The sequence below is a fragment of the Frieseomelitta varia genome, unplaced genomic scaffold (genome assembly GCF_011392965.1).
Source record: "Frieseomelitta varia isolate USP_RPSP 00005682 unplaced genomic scaffold, Fvar_1.2 scaffold_232, whole genome shotgun sequence".
In the NCBI taxonomy this organism is placed as follows: domain Eukaryota; kingdom Metazoa; phylum Arthropoda; class Insecta; order Hymenoptera; family Apidae; genus Frieseomelitta; species Frieseomelitta varia.
In genome coordinates, this window is record NW_025109960.1 from 140,183 (window position 1) to 165,556 (window position 25,374).

The 25,374-nt window shown below is 26.1% G+C and overlaps 5 protein-coding genes and 1 long non-coding RNA gene across 11 annotated transcripts; 3 read left to right on the plus strand and 3 right to left on the minus strand.

The window, feature by feature from the left end:
* Window positions 1-11,372, plus strand: LOC122527828 (SUN domain-containing ossification factor). 3 transcript variants are annotated; one of them, XM_043652370.1, is made up of 7 exons: window positions 1-485; window positions 1,303-1,507; window positions 1,635-1,756; window positions 2,785-3,401; window positions 3,519-5,449; window positions 5,634-6,887; window positions 11,300-11,372. In XM_043652370.1, the coding sequence occupies exons 1-7, from the start codon at window positions 427-429 to the stop codon at window positions 11,321-11,323; spliced, it is 4,212 nt and encodes a 1,403-aa protein (XP_043508305.1). In that variant the 5' UTR covers window positions 1-426; the 3' UTR covers window positions 11,324-11,372. The 3 variants fall into 3 exon arrangements, with proteins under 3 accessions (XP_043508305.1, XP_043508302.1, XP_043508303.1); XM_043652367.1 differs by lacking the exon at window positions 11,300-11,372 and adding an exon at window positions 9,137-9,247; XM_043652368.1 differs by lacking the exon at window positions 11,300-11,372 and adding an exon at window positions 7,494-7,641.
* On the minus strand, window positions 3,245-8,101 carry LOC122527849. Its single transcript, XR_006306421.1, has 5 exons — window positions 8,027-8,101; window positions 7,635-7,768; window positions 3,946-4,022; window positions 3,508-3,863; window positions 3,245-3,386 (listed from the first exon to the last, which is right to left on the minus strand). It is a non-coding gene; the product is annotated as an uncharacterized LOC122527849 (long non-coding RNA).
* On the minus strand, window positions 9,442-20,446 carry LOC122527835 (beta-1,3-galactosyltransferase 5). 3 transcript variants are annotated; one of them, XM_043652384.1, is made up of 3 exons: window positions 20,434-20,446; window positions 9,928-10,910; window positions 9,442-9,709 (listed from the first exon to the last, which is right to left on the minus strand). In XM_043652384.1, the coding sequence occupies exons 2-3, from the start codon at window positions 10,734-10,736 to the stop codon at window positions 9,478-9,480; spliced, it is 1,041 nt and encodes a 346-aa protein (XP_043508319.1). In that variant the 5' UTR covers window positions 10,737-10,910; window positions 20,434-20,446; the 3' UTR covers window positions 9,442-9,477. The 3 variants fall into 3 exon arrangements, with proteins under 3 accessions (XP_043508319.1, XP_043508318.1, XP_043508320.1); XM_043652383.1 differs by lacking the exon at window positions 20,434-20,446 and adding an exon at window positions 10,987-11,252; XM_043652385.1 differs by lacking the exon at window positions 20,434-20,446 and adding an exon at window positions 10,987-11,252 and having other exon boundaries at window positions 9,526-9,650.
* Window positions 11,865-13,726, minus strand: LOC122527846 (oligosaccharyltransferase complex subunit OSTC). Of its 2 annotated transcripts, XM_043652408.1 has the most exons (5): window positions 13,474-13,726; window positions 13,309-13,382; window positions 13,007-13,224; window positions 12,844-12,876; window positions 11,865-11,985 (listed from the first exon to the last, which is right to left on the minus strand). In XM_043652408.1, the coding sequence occupies exons 1-4, from the start codon at window positions 13,610-13,612 to the stop codon at window positions 12,858-12,860; spliced, it is 450 nt and encodes a 149-aa protein (XP_043508343.1). In that variant the 5' UTR covers window positions 13,613-13,726; the 3' UTR covers window positions 11,865-11,985; window positions 12,844-12,857. The 2 variants fall into 2 exon arrangements, with proteins under 2 accessions (XP_043508343.1, XP_043508342.1); XM_043652407.1 differs by having other exon boundaries at window positions 11,865-12,876; window positions 13,474-13,724.
* On the plus strand, window positions 14,163-18,237 carry LOC122527829 (integrator complex subunit 2). The gene is made up of 5 exons (XM_043652371.1): window positions 14,163-14,684; window positions 14,785-16,874; window positions 16,975-17,179; window positions 17,264-17,570; window positions 17,783-18,237. The coding sequence occupies exons 1-5, from the start codon at window positions 14,392-14,394 to the stop codon at window positions 18,233-18,235; spliced, it is 3,348 nt and encodes a 1,115-aa protein (XP_043508306.1). The 5' UTR covers window positions 14,163-14,391; the 3' UTR covers window positions 18,236-18,237.
* Window positions 20,425-24,766, plus strand: LOC122527831 (gamma-tubulin complex component 3 homolog). Its single transcript, XM_043652375.1, has 11 exons — window positions 20,425-20,673; window positions 21,147-21,313; window positions 21,487-21,619; window positions 21,707-22,118; window positions 22,201-22,703; window positions 22,819-23,011; window positions 23,092-23,296; window positions 23,511-23,732; window positions 23,840-23,971; window positions 24,140-24,397; window positions 24,543-24,766. The coding sequence occupies exons 1-11, from the start codon at window positions 20,604-20,606 to the stop codon at window positions 24,717-24,719; spliced, it is 2,472 nt and encodes an 823-aa protein (XP_043508310.1). The 5' UTR covers window positions 20,425-20,603; the 3' UTR covers window positions 24,720-24,766.
* Window positions 24,767-25,374: the final 608 nt, after the last annotated feature.

Consider the following 25,374-nt stretch of genomic DNA (forward strand, 5'->3'; position numbering starts at 1 on the left):
AAGTTAGTGTTAAGTACCTACGGAGCATGCTTTAATGGAATCAGCTGTTTTTGTTATATGTAAAAAAGATTTTTAATGTAAAGTGTTTTTTTTTCTTCAAAATTGTACTATTTGCAAGATATTTTGCACAAAATGATTGATACTACAGCACGATGGAGGATGTGTTATGAATCTATAGACAATTCAACTATTTCTATGTCAAAACCATCCTAATTTGACCACGTCAGATTTTTGGTATATAGTAACTGCGGTAGTGACAGTAGCGATAGTTATAAAAGGATTTATAAAGATGGTGGTAGTAATGATAGTGGTAGTAACAGCGGTAGTGATAATAGTATAGTGGTGATGTGATGATATGTTTGTACATTTATAAAAATACCTATTGACAATTCAATATTTTGAAAAGTAATGTGAGCATTTAAAAAGATGAAGATTTGTATAACCTGTGTGTATTGGACATTACTTTTTATATCAATTGCATCTAGGTAAGCATTTTCTTTTCGTTTTTTTATTAACAATTCACAATTCATGCAGAATTACCGACAACTTTATCATATATTTTATTTTAGAAATATTTTTAATATAATAATAATATTTAACCGGTAAGTTTTATTTAAACACACAAAAAAAAGAAAACAGAAAAGATACAAGGTTACTGCTAATTGTCTCCATGCAAGTAATGTTTTAAATATGCAAGTTAATAATATTCATCAATAAGTTAGATTATTTACAATCTCGTCAATATATGAATTAATGATATTTGATACATACAAAGTATAAAAGTTTGTATTTATAATTTCAATTCCTGTGGCAATTGACTTATAAGAAAGATAATTCTTTTTAATCTGTTCTATATATTTGAAAGCAAACTGTACGGAACAAATATATATATAAAATCATAATGTATTAAATAAATATTGTAAAAATTAATAATTAAAATTAAATTCATTTTGCAGATTTTTGTTTTAATTCTATTTAAGTCTATTAAAAGTAATATTAATAACAGACATACTTAATACATAATATGTTACTATAATAAACTTATAAAATATTATACAAAACATTAATTTAACATGTTCAGATTAAATGGTTGAATATCTAATATATAAGACAAATTTTATAATAGGGTATTTATGATTTTTCTTTATAAACTATGAAAGCAATTAAAAACAAAATAATTCCTCTTTTGTAATATTTATATTTATTACTTGTGTATTAGATATTTACAAAAATAAGTAAAATAAGGAAAATTAATTTGTTTTCTTTCTTTGTCTTAATATATGATATATTTTTTATTTGCAGTGCACTTCTGTTCATCATAGTTGCTTCTGAAAATGCACAAAGCAATTATCATTCATCTCTTAGAATGAATGAAACTTCTGAGACTGATGATAATGATACATTAAATAATATGGAAGTTAATGATTTAGACACATCCACTATAACAATTAATGAACTACATGATTTACACAAATTTGAAACTAATTATAAAGATCATTATTATCAAGTAAGGATTCAAAATAAAAAAATGTATATATAAATTAATACATTACTAAAAGTTGTTAGATAATTTTTTATCTTATAAAATTTCTATTTGCGTAAAAATATCTAATTTAATATTTATAAAAATTTAGGAAAAGTATATTGAGGATTCTATTGATTTTGGAACAGTCATAAATGGTAAAGCAGAAAAAGAAGAGAATCCTTACAAAGATATAGCAGAAAGTCTTACTCAACAACCTAATTTATCTCAGGGGTAAGTTTTTATTATGTCAACATTACACAAGAAAATCCTATTACATTTGATTATGTAAGATGAAAAGTAAAGCCTATATATATTATTTAATATATGTTGAGTATTTCTGATTCTTATGTTTAAACAAAAAATATCTCAACATGTTATGAAAAAGCTTTTTGGTCTAATATTTATTTAAACGTCATAGTTAGTAAGTTAAAAGATTAAAAAATAAGATAATTAAGTAAAAAATCAAATTCTTAAATTATTCATTATTTAGGAAAATATTCTTGTGGAACATTAATGGTACTTTGAAGATAAAATGTAAGATATAATAATATTTAAAATACTAAATAATATAAATTAGATAAGTATTATCATATTATGCGTAAAAAGTATTAAAAATCATAATTATACACAAAGTTGTGCTTTCACAATATGGTCTTTCATTATTATTTTTTTTTATTAAAATAATAAAAATTTATTAATATAAAAAATATTGTGACATAATACATAAAATATTTTAGTTTTAATAGGCTTGTCAAAATTATGATTACAACAAATAAAAAATGTGAATAATTAATGATTTGCCAATTGAAATAAAAGATAAGATAATAGCCAATAAGACAATAATTGCATTAAGTGAATAAATTGAAAAGAAATAATAGGAAAGATAAGAAATAAATGTAAAAAGAATAAGAGAATCTTTTTAGCAAAAAATATATTTTGAATAGTTAATTTATGTAACATAAACTTTTATAAATATACATATATATTTTATATATTATATAATATAAAACAAATTAACAATTAAATATATTAACAAAGAGAGATAAAAATGTTAAGAATGCATTTTATGCACAAATTAACAATTAAATATATTAACAAAGAGAGATAAAAATGTTAAGAATGCATAGGCATAAAAAAAGATGAGTCACTAATTACTTTAAATATTTTACTATTAAATATGAATAATAGATAAAATTTTTAATTCAGTTAAAGAATTTTATCTTTTATTTTATTTTGTAAAAAATTTTTTTTTTTTATAGAATTTCTGAAAATGAGGAAGTTTTAACTTCGATAAATACAACTGTACAAGGAGAATTTCAAAGTTTAACAGAATCAAAGCTTAATTCTGAATTTTCGAAATCCAGATTATTTTCAAAGAAATCATCTCTATTGAAAAAAAATGCAAATATACAGAAAACAAAAAAGAGACAAGAAGAAATGTTATCTAATATACAAACACCATCACCAACTATTACTAATGAAATTATTGAAAAATCTAATGAAACAACTAATCTTGAGGAAGAATCTGTATTATTAACAAATTCAATTGGAAAAGAAGAAACACCTGAAGTAGTGGTAGTAGTAAGAGCTGAACAAACTTCTATTAATACTGATGAACTAGAGTTGAAACTTGAAGATAATGTTGTTAAAGTATTCCCTGATGAGATAACTAAAGTTGATGGAACATTTGCAACAACCCCAGAATTAAGTGATACTGATGCTAAAGCTCGATTAGTGGGAGATAATCGAGATGACACTGCTGCAGTTGTTCTTGGTGAAGGAATTGTAACTGTAGGATCTTCAAATCCACATGAAGATATTCCATCCTTCAGTGAATGGACACAAAAAAGATTAGAAGAAGCTGAAAGAAAAAAATGTAAGTTTTATTAGTAAATTCAACAATGTTAAAAGCTAAAAAATTAATGTAAAATATATTGTTATTATAATTTAATTATAAATTTATTTATTAAAATCTTAATTACCCTTTTTGTAGCACATCCAAATGCTTCTGTTCAGAATTCTGGAACACCAACACGAGGAATTGGTGGAATGAAAGTTCGTTCTAAAAATTATGCTTCTCCAGATTGTGGTGCAAAAATCGTAGCAGCAAATCCAGAAGCGCGAAGTGTTGGAAGCGTTTTAGTTTCCACCAGGGATGAATATATGCTCAATACATGTACGTCACGTATATGGTTCGTAGTAGAACTTTGTGAGGCGATTCAAGCTAAGAAAATCGAATTAGCCAATTTTGAGCTTTTTAGTTCGTCACCGAAGGATTTTTCAGTGTATATTAGCGATCGTTTTCCTACAAGAGATTGGAGCCCAGTTGGTCAGTTTACTGCAAAACACGTAAAGGATATTCAAAGTTTTGTTCTACAACCACATCTTTTTGGAAAATTTATAAAAGTAGAACTACAAACTTATTATGGATCTGAGCATTTTTGTCCTATTTCTTTGTTTCGTGCTTATGGTACCAGTGAATTTGAGGTTCTTGAGACTGAAACAGAAAATCAAATCCCGAGGGAATCACATACAAATATAGATGACGATGAAGATAGTGACGAAGAGGAGGTTTTAGATATTGAAGATGGTGAACCACCAAGAAATTTGTTTGGTAGTGCCAGAGATGCTGTGTTGAGCATCATGAAAAAAGCAGCTGAGGTATTAGTAAAATCTAGTGATTTAACCTATAATAATATCACAAAAATTCAGCAAAGTATAGATAGTGGTAATATTCTTGAAAACTCTTTTGTTAGTTGTACTACACCAAGATATACCATTCTTTGTGATAGCTGCTCAGATCAGAAATTTGCAAAAATCTTCCAATTAATTAGTTGTAGGGAGAAACAACTAAATGAGTTGCTTAAAATTGATCTAGTGAATAGAACTTTAAGACAAAATGGACTATGTAAAATTCATGGTGTAGGAGTTGAAACTTTTGCAAAAAAAGAAACACAAAATGAAAATATACAAGATACGGAAAGACATGATCAATTTAAAGAAAGATTTAGTTCAAGTAAGAATTTTCAATTGACATTCATAACATCTATACTTAAATCTGAATATATTGCAGCACTTTGCAATGTATTAGCGATAAAAGAACGTAAGATGGTAATGAACACAAGTCATGAAATACCATTGAATGATTTCAAAGAAGTTATTAAAGAAGATACATCACATAAACATAAAGAAGATTATAATAGTAACACAAAATCATTTCAACATACATCAGCTACACGTACTTTGAATACAAATGTTGATACATCTTCTCGAGAATTTAAAAAAAGTACTCAGGAACTATCTGGTGAAGAAACTAACATATTCACTAGTACACCAATTGAGATTTCTTCTAGTTCTAAAAATATAGTTTTACAGATAAAGCCTACTAAAACTTTGGAAAAAGAAGAAATAAAAAATGAAACATTGACACCAATTTTAGAAATTGAGGAAACAATTTCAGCTGAAATATTAACAACTGTTCCGATAACTTTAAATATGGAACAACATTCAATTATAAAGGCCTCTGAAGAGCCATTTATAAGTTCTAGTATTTCCATTGAAAATTCACCTGAAACAACTGTTTCTACTTCAATACCTGTTACTGATAGCAACGAATTTTCAAATGATAATATATCAGACATGGAACCTTTGGAGTTTACGAGTGTACCTAATAAAATGGAGAAAGTAGAACGTTTGGATCAAGAAGGAAAACAAGAACCAGCAGAGAATCTAGATCAAGAAATTAAGTTATCGCCTCAAGATTCTTTAACATTTGATAATTTATTATCTGACTTAAAGGATTTAGAAGGAGAAACAGCTCATATTCAAAATGGTCCTATTGCAAGTGTTTCAGTGATTCAATCAACGACGAATACTATGCCACAAAAAGAATCTGTTTTTCTAAGACTCTCAAATAGAATAAAGGTATATGTAGTTAATAAGAACATAAATTTTACAACATAATACTGACAATTTTAAAATAGAATTTTTCAAAACGAAATTTCTTTGTTAAATAATTTTATTTTCACTGTTTGTATAATCAATACAGTAACATCAATTTATATCATTTATTAGAATATAAATTTTATTAAAATTTCATTATTTTTAGGCATTAGAAAGAAATATGTCTTTGAGTGGACAGTACTTGGAAGAATTAAGTCGTCGATATAAGAAACAGGTTGAAGAAATGCAAAAATCTCTTGAACGCACAGTCTCGGCAATGAGCGAAGAAACGCGAAAAAGGGACGAACGTGAATCAAAAAGAGCAGAAGAAATTGCTATTTTAAAAGAAACAGTCGTTAATCTTTCGAACTCAGTGAAAAATCTTTTGTATGATCGTGATAGTTGGCATGGAAAAATCTCCACAATAGGTCAACATATGTTGTTAATATGTTCTGAAGTTTTTGTGATATACTTAATTTTAGTGTATTATTGGACAAATAACAATAAAGGAGTTGAAGTAAAGAAGAAACAACAGTCAGATAAAGATACAATGCGGCGTAAAAGTGCAGAAAACTTTAGTTCACATATGAAGAAAACAAAAAAGCGAAGACCAAGCGAAATAGCTTCTCACATTACAGGTACATATCGTGACTTAATGATTATTGATAAATCTCATGAAACAAAGAAAGAGAAGAAGAGGAAACGTAAAAAACCAACTGCTTTAATTGATAATCAAACAAATGTAACTAATGATACAGAAATTTATCCAATAATACAGTATAAATCTCCAACAAATATTACGCACGAAATGCAAATAGCACCAAAAACTGCTTCATCTATTGAAGTATTACATACGACTGATTCTCAAAAACAAATATGCAAGAGACTTAAATCTGCTCCAGAAAATATGATTGACTGGCAAAATGAAGAGAGCAATATACAATTAAGGTTATCATGTGCCGAAACAGATTCTATTAAAAATTTCCAGCTAAATAATTCATGTACTGAGAATTCAAATGAATCAAATTTGTTATTAGCAGATATATTTCCAGAAAAAAATGCTTACAGCGAACAAACCATCATTGGATCCGAAGATCTTTTGAATTCTAAAAATATTAGTACATTAAAGAACACGAGATTAAGTGTAACACCTTCCTTTATGAAAACTGCTTTAAGTACAAGAAAAAAAAGAAAAGCTTATTCAAATGATGTGAATGGAGAATGGAGTAAGAATTTAAGTGATCCTAATAACAAGACTGTAAGTTCTATTCCTTCAAAATTATCTCCAGAAGAAACTTATACTGATGGTGATACAGCTACTAACGGTTTGTTAATGGATCAAAGTGATGAATCTAGAAGTAGTAGCATAACATCAATGTCAAAAAAAAAGGAGAAAAAAAGCACTGGTTTTAGGAAAATGGTGAGAAAATTTTTTTGATTAAAATAGACATTCAACAATGGCTGGTTGAAAAAATAGTTTAAAATTATTTGCTAGAGCTTGTAAAACTTTCTATTTAAGCATAAAATACGCTTGGTTGGAATGCTTTGCTCGTATGAAGTCACTTAAAACATGTGCAGTCGTATAGATATTATCTGTAGGCCTATGTTACCATACAATGTTTTTATAAATAGTCGGACAGTCGGTAAAATTTTATAACAAATTAATATATAACATATTATAGTATATAATATGTAATATTACGTGTATATATGATATGTAAACAATTCTCATACAATATTCCTGAAAAATATATGCAGACTTATAAAATATTATTGACTGATCATGAACTGTTTCTAGAAACTTTATATGCAGACAATTCTATATGTCTATACATACATTATAGAATATTAAATTACTGAGGTATTGAAATGTCCTATCAGTAGATATAAATATAATTACTAGATAAAATATCTCTTACATAAAACTATTTATAAAATTAAATTACTTAATTATAATATATTAGACTGATTTATGTATTATTTTAATTTTATTATAACTTTATATTATTTAATATTATTGTTTTAGATTTTGGATATTTATGTAAATGAAATATGACAACAAAATATATAAAGTACAGTATATTATTAACGTATGTAATTAATATAGTTTATGGCATAGTTGAGACATTGATAATTTTTTAGTGAAAGTGAAATTCAAAGTACTTACATTAGTTTATTGTAACATCCATTGTCTATTGTGTAATTGTAAATGGTCTAAATGTGTCATAAATCTGCCAAACTTCCACCTAGTCAAAACAGGACTAGTAGCTGTCATCCTGCCTTTAAAGAATACCAATGACACTATTGACAAATTAAAATAATTAATTCATTCAAACGAATGTTCAAAATATATGCAATATGTAAAATAAAAAGTATTTTTTTAGAAGTTTTTAATGACAAAATTTTTATGTTGATTCCATTTCTTTATTTATTTTCTGCTGATAAAAATATGCATTTGTAAACATTCACAGTCTAGCTATCATATTTATCATTAGGTATCTTAAAAAGCTTATTTATATCTTGAAGTTTATTCAAAAAAATATTTCAAATGAAACTTACTTTGCTTCAAAGAGATATGTAGCATATAAGTATTACCTAAATGGAAATAAAATTTCAAAATAATTTTTATTTTTTTCTTTCAATTTATTGACTTTTGATATATTGATCTTCCAAAATTATTTAAGATCGTTTATCCTTATTTAGAGTCTTCCCTTGCTAAATGTTTAAAAAATATTCTTTATTTTACATATTCAAAAAAGCAATATATTCAATATATTAGTTTATCCCTCAATGATGTATACTTTATTCAAATTAATAAATTAGCCATTCCTATTATTTTTAAATTACAAAAATCACTTTATGGGATACCTAATATCATTGTTATTATCATTGTTATCAAGGTTGTCATAATTATGATATATTGTATATAAAATTATATATATTATATTTATCATGATAAATAGCCTAACTAAAAATCTGAACTGAGTTAGTTATTTTATAAAGTATGTTAATTTTTAATGTATTATAAAATTTTTAATAGAAATTACTTTGTAATAGAAGAAATATGATATTATTATAAATTTTTGATTCATAAATGATTACTTTATATAATTTTATTTTAAAATATCTTCGTTGTTTATAGAAGTAACAAATGTTTCTTGTATAATTTATTGAATTTAATTTATTTAATATAAAAAATATTCAATATTCAAAAATTTCACCTTCGTGGGAAATATTTTTTATAATTTTAATAATAAATGACACAAAATATGCCAAAGCATTTTACATTTTTTTCCAAATAAATTATCTATTAAAACTATAATTTAATTTGTAAAACCATTTTAATTTTCTTATTTACAAAGTAATTTCAATTTAAGATCTGATAAATATGTTGAAATTTTGTATTTATCATTATTTATATGTATATTAAATTTTTTATTGCGTATATTGGATGAACAATCAGAAATAATTAATGTGTATTATAATATGTAATATAAAAAACAATATAATTAACTACTTCAGTAGCTAGAAAAATTAAGATAAATTCAATGAATTTGTTTTGTGATAGTATAAAAGATTTAAGATAAGATGTTGATAAATATAAATCTATGTCCTTATTAGTCCATATTCTATTTCATTTTTTAAATATTTACAAACTTTAATTTTCACGATCAAAAAGAATGTAAATTGCGTACTAAAATATATAATGAATTTGCCTCAACCAAATGTAAAGTAATCAATCTTGATTATAATTATATTATAAAGTAATCAATTTGATTATAATTTATTATTATGTAATACGAATTAAGTATTTTTAAAAATAATACTTTCATCACTATTTGGATCTACAATAATTTATTTAGTTGAATTAATAGTAGCACAGCTTTATTTGAGTCAAGCTGAAGAATAGAAATTTTCTTAGAAAAAATTTATTTTTATTTAGAAAATAAAAAATAATTATACATTATTGTAATATTTCTTTAGTAATAAAAGTAATAATTTTTCAAACTTTATATATAATGAACCTGAACTTTAGAATTTATAATATTTATTTTTTCTTCATAAGTAGCTACACAAGTCTTTGATACTAATTGTTTTTTCATCCTTTCAGTACAATTCCATTGACAATATTCAGAAAATTCTTTAAATTTAATATGTAATTCTTTTTTGTCTCCATCGGGTCCTGCAATAAATCCACATTTCAATTTCCATTTCTTGTCTCTTATACAACATTCCAAATACCTGTACAAAATTAATATATTTTTTTAATGAAAAATAAAAGAGAAATAAAATAACTACAATTTATAATTTAGTAAAAAAATTTTCATATTTCCTCAAAAGAAATAAAATAATTTTAACTTAATTTAATAAACAGTTTTATATTTAATATTCAATAAATATCTGAATAGCGATTAATATTATGAAATAAATAATTTTACAATAGTAATTTTACTAATTACCTATAATCTGTTGCAAATAAACTATTTAGTTCTTCAATTTTAATATCATATTTTTGCCTTAAAATTCCAGTAATAAATACATCATCAATCCAAAGAAAATTCTTAATCTTTTCACTTGCATAAACTAATAATTGTGCAACTTTTAAATTGGTTATATAAAACCATCCTGAGAGAAAATCAGGATAAACATCACCTGAAAAATCTTCATTGGTAACAAACCATTTGTTATTTGATATTCGTATTGGTTTCATTTTTCTTAAAACATATCCAGATATAGCATTTTCATTCATAGTTTTCTTTTTTAAAAGTTTTAACATTTCAAAAACATCTAATACAATATCATTATCAGTTTTTATTAGGAAAGTAGATCTACAGTTACTTGATGCCCATCTTAAACCCATCAAATGTTTTAATGTAAGGTTTCTATAACTTTCTAAGAAATCTCCTTGCAACAAATCGTTATACTGCTGTGATTCTTGAATAATATATTCCCATATACTTTCTTCTTTAGACATTCCTAATAAAAAAACCCTTGTGATATTTAAACTTTTTAACATTTCATTTGGATATGCACGTCTTAATGCTGTTCTGTATAAAGGATCATTTACTGGAGATGTAACAATCCAAACAACAAAATTAGAGTTACACTTTGGTTCAATGATAAATTTTGTAAGTGAGGAATTTTTATTTGTATTGTGTGAATATTTTAATTCCAGTTTTGTATTATTTATATTTGTTTTTATTATGGTTACTAATGAGATGAGTGTTGTAATGACACAAAATATTAAAAAAATAAGTTCTTTCTTCATATTTTTATATACTTTTATGCAATTGTTAAAATAATTCAACGATCATAGCTAAATTATATTAGCTATATTTAGTATTTGCTCTTAATTTGTAGATTAACATAGTTTAGATAATACTTGGTATTATTTTCTAGTTTATACAAAAATATATAATTTCTTTTTTTATACACTTTATCACTGGAAAAATATATATTATTTTTTATTATAACAATTAAAATCTTTATTATAGATATATCTATTAAAATTTACTTACATTATATATGAAAGTGTAATTTTTGTGAACCTTTTCTATTCTAATTATGGCACTTGCATTAGTTTTGTACATTTAGGGTCATACCATTTTGTGCACAAAAAATATTTCATAAAATGCCAGAAAAAACATGTTTTCTAATAGTAAAAAGAATACAATATTCTAATTACTGTTATTTGCATTATATTTTATATTTATAAAATTTTTAAACACAAAAATTATTTCCCATATTGGAAACTACTACAATTGTACTACTACTACATAACCAAACTTACGTGTATATACTATATAACAACCTAATTGTTATTATTTGCAGATGTCAACTATTCATAAAGTATGAATGGTAAAAAATGTTTTAACAATTACTTTATTGAAATTTCAACCAAATATAATGAAATAAACACAATAAATTATAAATACTTGCAAAAATTTCATTTCTTTTTGAAGTTTAAGTTTCACTTCTGTAACTTAATAAGATACTAAGTTTATATTGGAAATTTAAAAAATAAAATATGTGTGCTACGTACTATCTCTATAAAAAAACAAATTATATCATTGTAATATAATTATTGTTTTCCAATAAAATTACTATAATTTATCTTATAATGTAATTTCTAAAATAGATTTATTTATGATCATTTATTTACAACATAGTATTATTATTTTTATACAATGAAATAATTTTACAAACATGTCATCCTTTTTCATCACATAAATAAATTAATATTATTTTTGTTTCTTCTTTATGTTCATATATTGTCTTTATTTATAAATAGTATATCACAATATACTTTGATCATCATGAAGAAAAACCTGTATAAAATATATTTTTATATAATAAAAAAATTAAATAATAATAACAAGGAAAGAAAAAGAGAAAATTGTTTGCCTTTTGAAATATATTTGACAGACCTTCTTATATTATTTGTAAATTACATTTTAAATATATTTAGTACAAAATGTGACAGTTTTTATGTGTTAGCAAGCTTTAATCCATACCATATATTCTGGTAATTCGGCTTAAAAAAATCGATTTTTTTTTTACATTTTCTCAAAGTATATGCTTTCTAGAATGCCTATGTAAAAGTATTTGTTGGAATTCGTAAAATTAACAAAGTTATAGATGTTTAAACGAAACGGTGTACTGCTGGCAACGTGCGACATACAGACGTACCACAGCTGCATGTATGATTTCCTCGATTTCTCAATCTTTATTGTCGAAGGCTTTGGGTTTTGAAGTGGGATTCCTGCTGTCCATTTTGACCATTGTAGATATATTTTTAGGCATTTAGCAATATTTACGATAAAAATATATTACATATTTTATTTTCGGTTAACAAGCGTACGCATTTTCAAAAGTTAATAACCAGAATTTGAGTACATTGAAATGGATAGAAAAAGAATAAAAGCAAGTTATTCTCAGACAAGCCGTCCCAAACGATTAAGATTTTATGGGAATCAATAAACTGTCGAGGAAGACGTTGAAAATCCTCGTATATCGAGCGAGAAATTACAGAACAATGGAAATCTTGACATTACTATTTCGAGTATTATTAATATTATTATTTTTTTCATCAGATGATTTGTTGAAAAGGTGTTTGGAAGTGGAAACAAAACAATAATGAATTACTTAATTCGTTGATTTGACTTTTCGTTCCAAAACATATGCACTTGGGATTAAAAACTGTTGAAATCACCACATTTTTGGCGGTGAATATATTTAACGAAGGATTCTCCCCAATCATACTTTTAAGTATGAATAAATTCATGTGCAACTGCATACCAAAAGGTATCATGGTTTCCTTAGAAAAAAATCCAAAGAAGTCGATCATTTCAGGCTGGATTACCAAAATACCCCTTTAAATTCAGTGAATTTATGATTGTAAATATCCCCTGAAAAAATAATACTTTAATGTTTATCAAATATTATTATATTTTATATAACAAAGATAAAAGAAAACATTATTTTCAATGAGAAATCTCTTGTAGAAATTATATAATGCATAATATATAAAAGTCTTACGGTAGTTTCATTCTCATGAAAATCCAACAGGTGATAAATGATACAATGACACTAATAAATCCAACACATATTAAAAGAATTCTATTCAGTTTAGGTGTTGATGGGCTATGCGTTTGATCTAGTACTATAAAGCCAATTCCACCTAAAGTAAAGAGAAAACTAGATGCCAGTCCTTCCATAATATATTGACCATTCACACGATATGGCATGAATGCCACCTATAAAAAATAAATACATAATTATAATAAAGTTGCACACATTAATTTAAACATTTTTAAGATGAAGTTATTCCATTTACTTACAGGTCTTGTATGACCATGTTCATCTGTTGTTGATCCTACACTAGGTGGTTCCACAATTACGTCATATATTATACCTTTAAAAAATTTATCATCGAAATATAAATAGTATTTACCTTTATTTCATTCAAAAATTTATAAGAAACTGATATTCTATACAATCCTAACCTCCAGTTACTAGAAAATATGACAAAAGTATAAACGAGAAAACTACCATAGCACTAGGTTTCACAAACCATGATGGTCTTTTTAATTTTAAATTAGGTACTTCTAGCGCTAAAAACGGTAAACGGTAAATATATTCCATATTTTTTACAAAATTGAAAGATCATACACGATAAGACATTCGCACGTTGCTTCGTAAAACAATAAACTTCCACGTTTACTATAATATTTGTAGATGGCAGTCATAATTATTATTACATACAAGGGAATATTAAAAGTTATTGGTTCTTGGAAATTTATAACTCATGAAATTTTTACAAATGAAAATTTTTCTTGAAAATTAAATACTTATTTATGGATAATTTCGTTAATATTGAAATACATGTTATAACATTTATAAAATATAAAAATGTAATTGTAAAAACTTGTTTTTGATTACCCCGAAAACATTGAAAATACAAAACCGTATAAAAATAAATTATATTAATATCATATTTCGTTTATTTTGTGTAATGAAATATTTCATTCCATGTAATATTTTTATTTTTCAGCTGTGATATTTTCTTATATATAAAGGAAAGAAAGAGTATGATTTCGTTTTATGAATAAATGATTTACTACTAAAAAAATATTACAAATAACTTTTTTATCTAATTCTGTGTAAGTATACGTGCACACGCGCGCGCGCGTGTATGTGTGGCGGCATAATTAGAAATGGATGACAGACTCATGTTTTCTAACCTAATTGAATTCAAATAAAGTAATTGCAGTAAATCCCATGGATTTAATAAATATTTTATTTTATTTCCAAACTAAATAAGTTAAAATTTAATAATATTGTAATTTAAATAAAAATATAGTTATATTACAAATTTTGTAATGTGAAGTATTACTGTTTGATTAATTTTAAACAGATAATAAATGATAACCATGCAAGAGAATACACGTGTATCACCACGGGTTTTTACTGCAATACAAAATGTAGACATACCTGTTTTAGCTGTGTGTTCTCACAAAGAAATACGTCCAATTTTACCATGTTTAGTTCGAATGAGTCTTATATCTCCATTGGACGTAACGAAAGAATGTGTAGAACAGAGGAAACAGGTTCTGACAATTCTATCTGGTATTGAATCAGTAAATTCAATAATTGCATTGCTTTCAATTGACTTTCATGCATTGGAAACAGATGTCCGGAAAGAACAACAATTAAGGTCAGTTGTATCATAAACATCTACCTTTTATTATATAATATTGTTGAAAATATAAAATATACAAAGTGTACTTATAAAACTGATATAATCTCTTCGTTAGGCAAAAGATGGGAAGTTTGCAAAGGGACAGTGTACTTGCTCAGTCATTGCAAAGTGGCCTTGCTTTAGAATTTGAACGCAGTGAATCTACTAGAAGAATAAGATTAGTTCTAAGTGAACTATTGTATATAGCTTCTCAAGTACAGGAACAACAGAAAAACCAGGAATTTCAGATTAAACAATCTGATTTATTTGATAATGCAGTTTACATGGAAGAGATTAGTTATGTGATTTGTGTGGCATTATCAGAGTTGCCCACAGTATTATCAATATTGGATATTGCAGAAACATTATTACATGTTAAATATGGCCCAGAAATAATTTGTTGGATAGTTGCCAATATCCCTGATAGTTTCTCTGAAGTTTGTGCACATTTAATAGCTAATGGAGAAAGACAAGAAGAATCAGCATTAGGCAGGATTAGAACAATGGCTTTGACAATGTTGTGTCAAATGAATCCAAGTCAAGCATTAGCAGTAAGAGCCAAATGTGTAGAACTTTGTAGAATGCCTGCTTTAGCAATTACATTAAGCTTGGAACATGAGAATATAAATAATTCATTAGCAGAAAGTGATATAGTTGCCTTTGTGTCAGGATTATTACTTGGTAGTGATCAACAAGTAAGAACATGGATTGCAATGTTTATTAGAAATGGTCAGAAACGTAAATGGGAATCTCATACAGCATTACAATCTTTAAGAGAAGAACTACTTAAACGATTGCAAACAATAACATCTCAAAATGCAGGTCAATTACTAGAAAGTCAAGTTGTGCAAGCCAGTGCATTGTTACGTCTTTATTGTGCATTAAGAGGCATTGGAGGTATTAAATTCCAAGATGATGAAGTAGCAATGATAGTACAGTTGTTAACATCTCATCCTCCTCCATCGCCAGCTGGTGTGAGATTTGTTTCGTTAGGTCTTTGTATGCTTATTGCATGTTCTTCATTAATAGGTCACCATAATCTTGAAAAACGAAGCATAGAATGGGTGCAATGGCTTGTACGTGAAGAAGCTTATTTTGAAAGTGCCAGTGGTGTAACAGCAAGTTTTGGAGAAATGTTACTTTTAATGGCAATACATTTTCATAGCAATCAACTGTCAGCTATTTGTGAACTTGTATGTGCTACATTGGGAATGAAAATACCAATTAGACCAAACAATTTAACTAGAATGAAGCAAATTTTTATGCAAGAGATATTCACTGAACAGGTTGTTACTTCTCATGCTGTAAAAGTACCAGTAACAGCCAATTTAAATGCAAATATTCCAGGATTTTTACCTGTACATTGTATTCACCAATTGCTTAAGTCAAGAGCATTTGCTAAACATCGAGTACCGATAAAAAATTGGATTTATAAACAAATTTGCAACAGTGTGCCACCATTGCATCCAGTTCTTCCTGCTTTAGTTGAAGTATATGTCAATTCAATTTTAGTAACAAATAACAAAACATCAGAACATACAAATAAACCAATTACTGAAGATGAAATTAGAAGAGTATTTCAAAATAGCGTATTTGGTGCAAATTTTGATTTTAAGAAAAATATCAATAGTGTCCCCAAAAATGAAATAGATAATATGGATATTGACATTTCAAAACCTTCTCTTACATCACAATTACTATTGTTATATTACTTATTGCTATATGAAGATGTTAGATTATCTAATATGCATACTTTTATATCACAAGATAGAAAAGTTAAGTCATATTCAACTGAATTTTTATCAGAGTTGCCAATAAAATATCTACTTCAGTTGGTTCAAAGGGATCAAATGAATTATGCTGGATTATTTTCACCTCTTCTCAGATTACTAGCAACACATTTTCCTCATCTTTCATTAGTAGATGATTGGCTTGATAATGAAATGATTAACATTGACTCTACAGTAACAAATTATGAAGATGTGAAAATTACTGATATCATGATTATTGAAACATTTTCTCATATTCAAACATGTCCCTCAAGAACAGGAAGACTCTTAAGACAATTAATGTCAATGAAACCGACTGACATTTGGCCACATGCTGAAATTATAATTCATTATTTCAAAGCAACTATAAGTCCAAGAGTTCCTAGATACATTCAAGGTAATGATTTATTCTTTTATTTATTTTTTTAAGTAAAATATCAACATCAACATCATTAACATTTTGAAAATAATCTTTTTCACTTATCGTAATTTTTCAGAATTGTACAAACAAGTATGGCTTAGATTAAATACAGTTTTACCAAGATGTTTATGGGTTTTATCAATAAATGCTTTATTGATAGAAAACTCTCTTGTAAAAAATGTGTTTTTAACACAAGAAAATATTGTATTAGATCCTTTACAAGTATTGAGATGTGATACAAGAGTTTTTAGATGTGCTCCAATTTTGTCTGTTATTTTAAGGTAAAAAGAAAATTGAGTAAGTTTTTAAATATTTAACGTTTATTTATCTATTATCAATTGCTACTTTATAATAAATATTTTTAGAATTTTACAAGCTGCATTAGCAGCTTCTCGATCTCAGTTATCTAGACATATACAGGACAAACCACTAACAGAAAAAATTGGTCAGTTATCAAGTGAAGCTGAAAGAGAAGATTTAAGAATAGCATTAGTGGCAGGTCAAGAAAGTGCTGCTGTACAAATATTATTAGAGGCGTGTTTAGAAACAACAGAAGATAGAGAAACCCCTGGACAGATGTGGTCATTAAGAGAAATACAAAGTATAATCTGTTCATATTTACATCAAGTATTTATAGCAGATCCATCATTAGCTAAATTGGTCCATTTTCAAGTATGTACAACTAAATCCATTTATTTTTATTTTTGGATTAAATTGCATACTAATTACTAATATACATATCAGAAAGTATGTTCTTCAATATCTAAAAGTAACAAGAATAAATAATTCAAGTGATAAAAATTATTGATCTATTTTGTATAACATATATTACAAACTATATAAATATTTAATTTTTAATAATTTAATATTATCTTTACTTGTAGGGTTATCCAAGAGAATTATTACCTATTACAGTTGCTGGTATTCCATCTATGCATATTTGTCTTGATTGGATTCCTGAATTATTATCACAACCAGAACCAGAAAAACAAATATTTGCTGTAGATTTAGCTTCACATCTTGCAATTCAATATGCTTTACCAAAAGCTTTAAGTGTTTCTCGTTTAGCTATTAACACTTTAATTACACTCTTAGGAGTATTATCTGCTAAAGATCGAGTGATTTTATTTATGCCTGTATTATCAGCATTAACGCGTATATGTTTAGCTTTTCCACCATTAGCTGAGGATACTATAGGTTTACTTTTACAACTTGGTAGAGTTAATTCTGCACAAGCAGCATTGGGAGATAAATCTGCAGACATTTTATGTCAGGAAGTGAATGAAACCTTTTGTATGTTATTACAAAAAGCAATATTGCAATCACAAGTATATTGAAATATTATTTTTAATTCCTTTATATTAATACAGAACCCAATGTTTGATTCCATCACAGTAAAACAATTATCCAAACTATTCTAAATATCTTACAATATATTTTAAAATTTTATAAAACTAAATTGGTATTTAAATATAAATTATTTATATTGGATAATTGTTCTATTGAACAGCATATACGTTAAAATTTATATTTAGTCAAATTATCCCAAAATAGAAAAGATGAAAAAATTAATTATATTATAAAATTATTTATATATATTGAGTCAAAATAAATTTAACTAGTTTATTACCTTTACTGTTAATATATTTATTCTTTGCATAAATTATTACTTTAATATTATTTGTTGGCTAAAGTTTTTAATAAATATTTTCTTATTTGTTAAATTTATTCTTTTATTTTATTCTTTTTTTAGTAATCTTAAATTATTTTAATTTCAGTCTCAAATATAATATAACTTTAATGTTTCGTATATTTATAACTTTAAAAATTTGAATTTTTAATTTTTATTAGTAATATGTTGCGGAATTAAATCTCGTCAATACATTTTTAAGTTTTATATAGTATACCTTACTTCATGATATATCGCTCTCCTTGTCTACCGCACATATATGTCTGTCCTTGTTGCACGCTATCGGCCTCCTTGTCTACCGCGTGAATATGTCTGTCCTTGTCGCACGCTAATACACTCCTTGTTTACCGCACAGATATGTCTGTCCTTATCTCATGCTATCGCCCTCCTTGTCTACCACGTGAATATGTCTGTCCTTGTCGCATGCTAGTGCCCTCCTTGTCTAATGACGCTAGACAAGGAAAGCAACAGTGTGCGACAAGGACATCCTTCGATCTATTGAAAAAAAATTTAACTTTTTACACACACGTTTTTCTAGTACAAACACACATAAAAAGAAAGCGGAGAGCGTAATTTTAAGGAGGCATATATAAAAGTTCGCAAATTATTCGTCTTAATTAGGTTTTTTTCGTAATTAGTGCGAACTGTCACAAAATGGACATGGTGGCGTCATCTAGCGGTAACTCGATGGTACCAATTATTTACAAAAATACTTATTTCTGCATTTTACGGGTCAAATGGGGTATGAAAAGAAAGCTAAGAGTCTAATTAGAGTAATATGGGGTATGAAAAGAAAGCTAAGAGTCTAATTAGAGTAAAATCATCAAAGTTCACAATTCATTTCGCTAAATTAGGTTTTTTCGCAAATGAAAATTTCTTTGTTTTACGGGGTAGTAGCGACCTCTACTTTGAAATATTTAGATCTATAAACGATATCTATGTTCATTAAATCGTTCCGTCGAGATGTGTACTTAATATAAACAATAGAATATTTAAAAATTGTTAGTAATTTTATTATTACCATGGAAATGTTTACACACACTTATATATATGGCAACCATAGTAGAAATTCTTCATTCGTTATTTCGTTGTTTAACTTCCATTAATCTTCATTAAATTATTAGTAATTGTATACTTTGTTATATTGATAATATTTTTATATAAACAACTAAAATTAATTACGGAGTTATTATTTATTTGTAGTATTGTGATATAAATATAAATCATCACGTAATAACTACAGGGTAAGAAACACTAGCGCCGTGTTGTGGCAAACCGGTGGAACTAAACGCTTTACAACCACATCAGGGGAATAATTAATTTTAATTTTTTCACGCTACTAATTTGCACTCCACGAGCACATATTTCAAAGATAATGCTATCAATTACGTTCGCAAATAAATCTGAATCTAATATTCACTATAGTTTGCGCGAAATTATGCACTCACTACTGGCACTACAACTAACGTAAATGAAATTGAAACGTTCTTTACATACGTAAACTATACTTAAACAAAACATAAAATGCAAGCTTAGGGTCTGAAATCGAAGACGCAACCATAACAGTTCACAAATAATTCCTTTTAATTAATTTCTTGTCACCTGTCAATGTTTAAAGGCAACGGTGGCGCCATCTATTAATGACTCGATGGTACTAAAAATAGAATTTTCTACTTTAGTACCACCGAGTTATCATATCATTTATATTTTTATTTTGATTTGAAAGTTACAACTACAAGTAATATTACATAAAAATAATTATAATATTTATCTTTTTTAATGCAACTTTTATTCTATTATATATAATTTGTTATTTTAAAGTATATCAGAAACGAAGATTCGTACTCTATATAATTGTAATTTCATGATAAACTAATGCGCGTACGTTTGTTGATCACACGAAATAATATTCCTAAACTTATGAGTTTTGATTATTTAGTGACAGTTTGAATATGTCAAATATTCTTTGACTGAAATATTAAATATTTTTGAAATAAACATCATACGTAAACGTGATGGAGGGTGAAACTGTTGGTAATCTTGTTCAAAAAATGATTATTTCGCTTTGTGGAGAACAGAAACCAGGTAAAACATAATTTCGAACTTTTTTTTACGCTTGAAAATTATTTACTAAATAATAACAATTGTAAATAAAACATTTTTCACTTATTTTCATTCTGCTCTTTACTTTTATTTTATTTTCTTATTGGTTCACTAAGATAGAATACACATATATTTTTCCGCAAGAACAAATATATAAACAAAATAAGCAAGAACAACTTCAACAACTACATAAAAATATAAAAAATTACAACAGTATATGATTGTAGTATATGATACTCTGTAAACAAACATTAAAGAAACAACAATTAAAGTTTTGAATGATATTTAGAATGAAATGACATATTCTGCAATTAGAAAGAATGATAGATTCAATATATTGTATGCATATTTTGTATTTACTATATATTATATATATTGTATATTATATATAAACATTTTACTAGCAAATCCATGAGAACCATTTGAAAATTCACATTTTATGTTAATGATTTTAGAAATAATTAGGAAATGGATGCGTTTCTGTCTTGGATTATTGTCATCAACTCAAGGAGTAGAAACATTACAAGAAGATGAAATTACTATAGGAAGTCAAATAAGAGAAAAATTATCAGTTTGTGATGCAGTACAGTTTGACAAATTATATAATGATTTGAGATCTGGAGTATGATATAAATTTAAATTTTGATTATAAAATATTTATATTTCATAAAATTTATGATCATAATTACCTTTTGTCATAATATTTTAAGAAATAAAAATAATTTTATAGACATATTTAATACATTTTGGTTAAAAATGATAAGTCATCATTATATATTTGTATATGTTATTTAGCCATTGAAGAACAGAGCCCAAATCCTGATATTTTTGTTAAACGTGTGTCAATCAGCAGAACAGTTAAGGGATAGAGTTTTTTCAGCACCTGATTTAAAATTAGGTTTATGCTCATCTTCTGCATCTACTAGTGGTAAACAATATATTTTTTTATTTTTTAACTAATTTAAAATTTTAATGCAATTTAGGATGTGTAATATTAATGTGCTTTACTTCCTAGGACAGTCATCTGAAATTTGTGCACCACCACAAATTGTTTATAACAACTCAGACAAAAATACACGAGATTTTTTAACCAGTTCTAATAAAATATATGGAGAGGAATATATTTCAGAAGATATATTGGTTCAAGATCTTATATATTCTTTCCTAGGTATTGAAGGAAAGATATTGAAGTTAGATTCCAATTATGGTTTTCAAATAGATCCAATGATTAGCATTGATAGGCCACGGAAACAAGCTACATTGAGATTAAGTGAACTTGGATATTTACATAATATAATTCAAAAAGGTTTAGAAAGAATGTCAGTTGCTTCAAATGGTCAAGTGGCCGATAGTTTTGTTGCAGCATTACATTCTGAGTTATCAGAATACTACAGATTTATAGCCGTTATTCAAGAAGAAGTAAACAGGTATTAACTAAAAATATAATGTGAAAATACATAATATTGTATCAGTTTATTATAAATGATAATATGTTTAAATATGTAATAGAGTTCAATCTGAATCAGGATTATACAGAGTTACCTTGTCTCACTTGCATCTTTGGGCATATGACCCTTTAGAAGCCTTAAAATGGCTAGCAAGTATAGTGAAAGCTTGTCAAGGACAAAAAGGTGGTGCATTAGCTTCTGCAGTATATGAATTTAGTAATCATGGTGATGCTAGTGTGAAAAAATTAGTTAAGAGGATTTTGCAAAGTGTCTGTGATCCTCTGTACAATATGTTGATAAGATGGATTGCAGATGGTGAATTAGATGATCCATATAGAGAATTTTTTATTGAAGCTTGTGCTGACATTACTGGGGAGAGAATGTGGCACGAGAAATATCAAGTTCGCAACAATATGCTACCATCTTTTATTACAAAAGTGCAAGCTAAAAAAATTTTAGGAACAGGAAAGAGTATTAACTTTCTGCGTGAAGTATGTAAAGATTTTACTCCATGGCAGGGAAAACATACAAAAATGTTCAAAAGTTTCAGCGAGGAATATAAAGGTAATTATATTCAATAGTTTAAATTCTGATAATAAGTGAATGAATACATAAATTTGTACATCTTCGTATATATATGTACTCGCCGCTAAAAAACTCTATTCTAATATGTTCTTAGTTGATGTTCTTTTCGATATGGATCCTGATGGTCGATTACAAACGATGATGGATACAGCCTACAAAGAAACTTCAACTAGAGTAGTTGAAGTGTTAACAAAAGAATATCACCTCATGGAACATTTACACGCAATCAAGGGTTATCTGTTATTAGGACAAGGAAATTTCATTCAATATCTTATGCATTTATTAGAGTAAATAATATTTTTTTAATTGTCTTTAATTATTCTGTTATTTCTAATTTTCATCTTATTCTTTATTTCTATATTTATAGACCAGAATTAGATAAACCAGCCAGTTCTGTATATCCACATAACATATCTTCTATTCTGGAAACTGGAATAAGAGCGACTGTTACAAAGATAGATGATTTAGATATTCATAGGCGACTTGACGTAAGATTATTAGCACCTTCGGAAAATGAAAGAGGATGGGACGTTTTTATTCTGGATTATAATGTAGGAGGTCCTATTGGAACAGTATGTAAAATAATTTATATTTTTTAAAGCCTGATGTCACATCTACTTATAAAATTCTACTTTCCTGTTAAAAAAAAGTAGTATTTTTATTCTCTATGAATGTTTACTAAACTAATAAATAGATTGTAAAACTTGTAAAAATATTCTTTAATTACTTTTGAAGATGTTAAAATATTAAAATATAATTTTATAAAAAAATATTTTATTTATTTAGATTTTAGAACCTTGTAGGCAAATATATCAAACTGTATTTTTCGCTTTATGGAGAGCGAAGAGAATGGAATCTATATTATCTGCAATTTGGAAACGTCAAATAACTTCAGCAAAAATGTTTCGCAAAATGCCTGAAGTATTACCAATTCAAACTCATATTCATTTAATTACTAGTAGTATGGTACATTTGGTTCATCAAATGCAATATTTTTTCTTATTTGAGGTAAGATTGGAAATTAAGATTAATAGTACGTTACTCATTTTCTTAATAATCAGCTAATTAATTGTTTTAATTAACTTAATATATTAAAAACATTAAACAATGTTAAGGTAATCGAGTGTTCTTGGGATGCATTTGCAAAACAATTAGCACAAGCACCATCGTTAGATGATATAATTACAGCACACACTCATTTCATAGATACTGTAAGACGTGGTACACTTTTAGATGAAAAATCACAAGTAAGCACATGTATTATTTTTTTTCTTTTCTTCGAAGCATTATTATTTTCTAATATCTATTTTTATTTGAAATAACTTTTCTTCATATTATTAATTATATTAAGTTTACTACTGTATTTGATACAAAACAAATATATATGCATAATATATAAATATTGCTTTTAACAGGAACTTATGGATCATTTACGTTCTGTATATGGTCCAATTTTAGATTTGCAAAATCTTGAAGAAACGTTTCTTACACGTGCAACACATGAATACAAAGCCCGATTAAAGGATAATAATTCAGTAAATGTAACTATTGTGAAAAATGGGTCAGATTTAACAGAAAATAATGATGCAGAAATAGTCAAACGTCAAGCTGTATTTTCGAAATACTTAAATACACTTTCAATTCAACTTAGATTACTTTCAAGAACGTATCAGGTAATATTATTCTTTTCTTGATTAAATTAACTTTTCAAATAATCATACAATTATATATAATCTGACTTTTATTATTTATTATAAAGAAAATCTTTTAATATCTTATATTTAAACATAATTATTAATTTAAAAAATTTTTTTACAGGATAGAGTGAAAAAATTTCTTATAATGCTTGCATCAGCAGAAGATGTGTCTTTACAATTGTTAAGTGTACGTTTAGACTTTAATGAGTATTATAAAAGTAAAGATAGTCGTCTTGTTGTGCCATTAACATATTTGCATCGTAGACAAAGTGACCAAAGCTATCTTAGTTGTAAATAATAAATAAAAAAGCTTTTTTACCGCTAATTAAAGATAGATATTATTTAAATATGTTATTTTTTTAACAAAAATTTTCTAAATAAAGATTTATTTATGTTAATTTCTTTATACATTATTTCGTATATATGTATCTGTAATCCTTAATATGATATATAGAATGATACAAGATATACAATTATTTTCAAAAAACAAAATAATACTATGCAAAAAGAATAATACATATTTTAAACAAGATTATTTTGATGTATAACTTTATTTGTACTTTTTAAAATTTTTACTGTTAAAATATACATATCCAATTTCAAACTTCGCGCTTATTTTTACATACATTCCATACATATCTATGAAATATATAAATAATAGATGTTGCTTTGCAACTTTATTATTATAATAACACTATTTATCGTTTATTTTTACATTTTTTAATGTTTTTTTAACGTCTTAAAGAAATTAAAATGTAAAAGAAAGTATATGTACTACATGAAGTATTACATGTTAATATTAATAATATCGTTTAATTTTTTGATTAAGCAGGTAATAAATTAGAATCTAATTATACGTGCATGTAAACTACATTTTACAATATATATCTTTACAATTACAAAATTTGTTATATATTAATATATTAATTGTTTTGTGTGCTGAACTTACATTT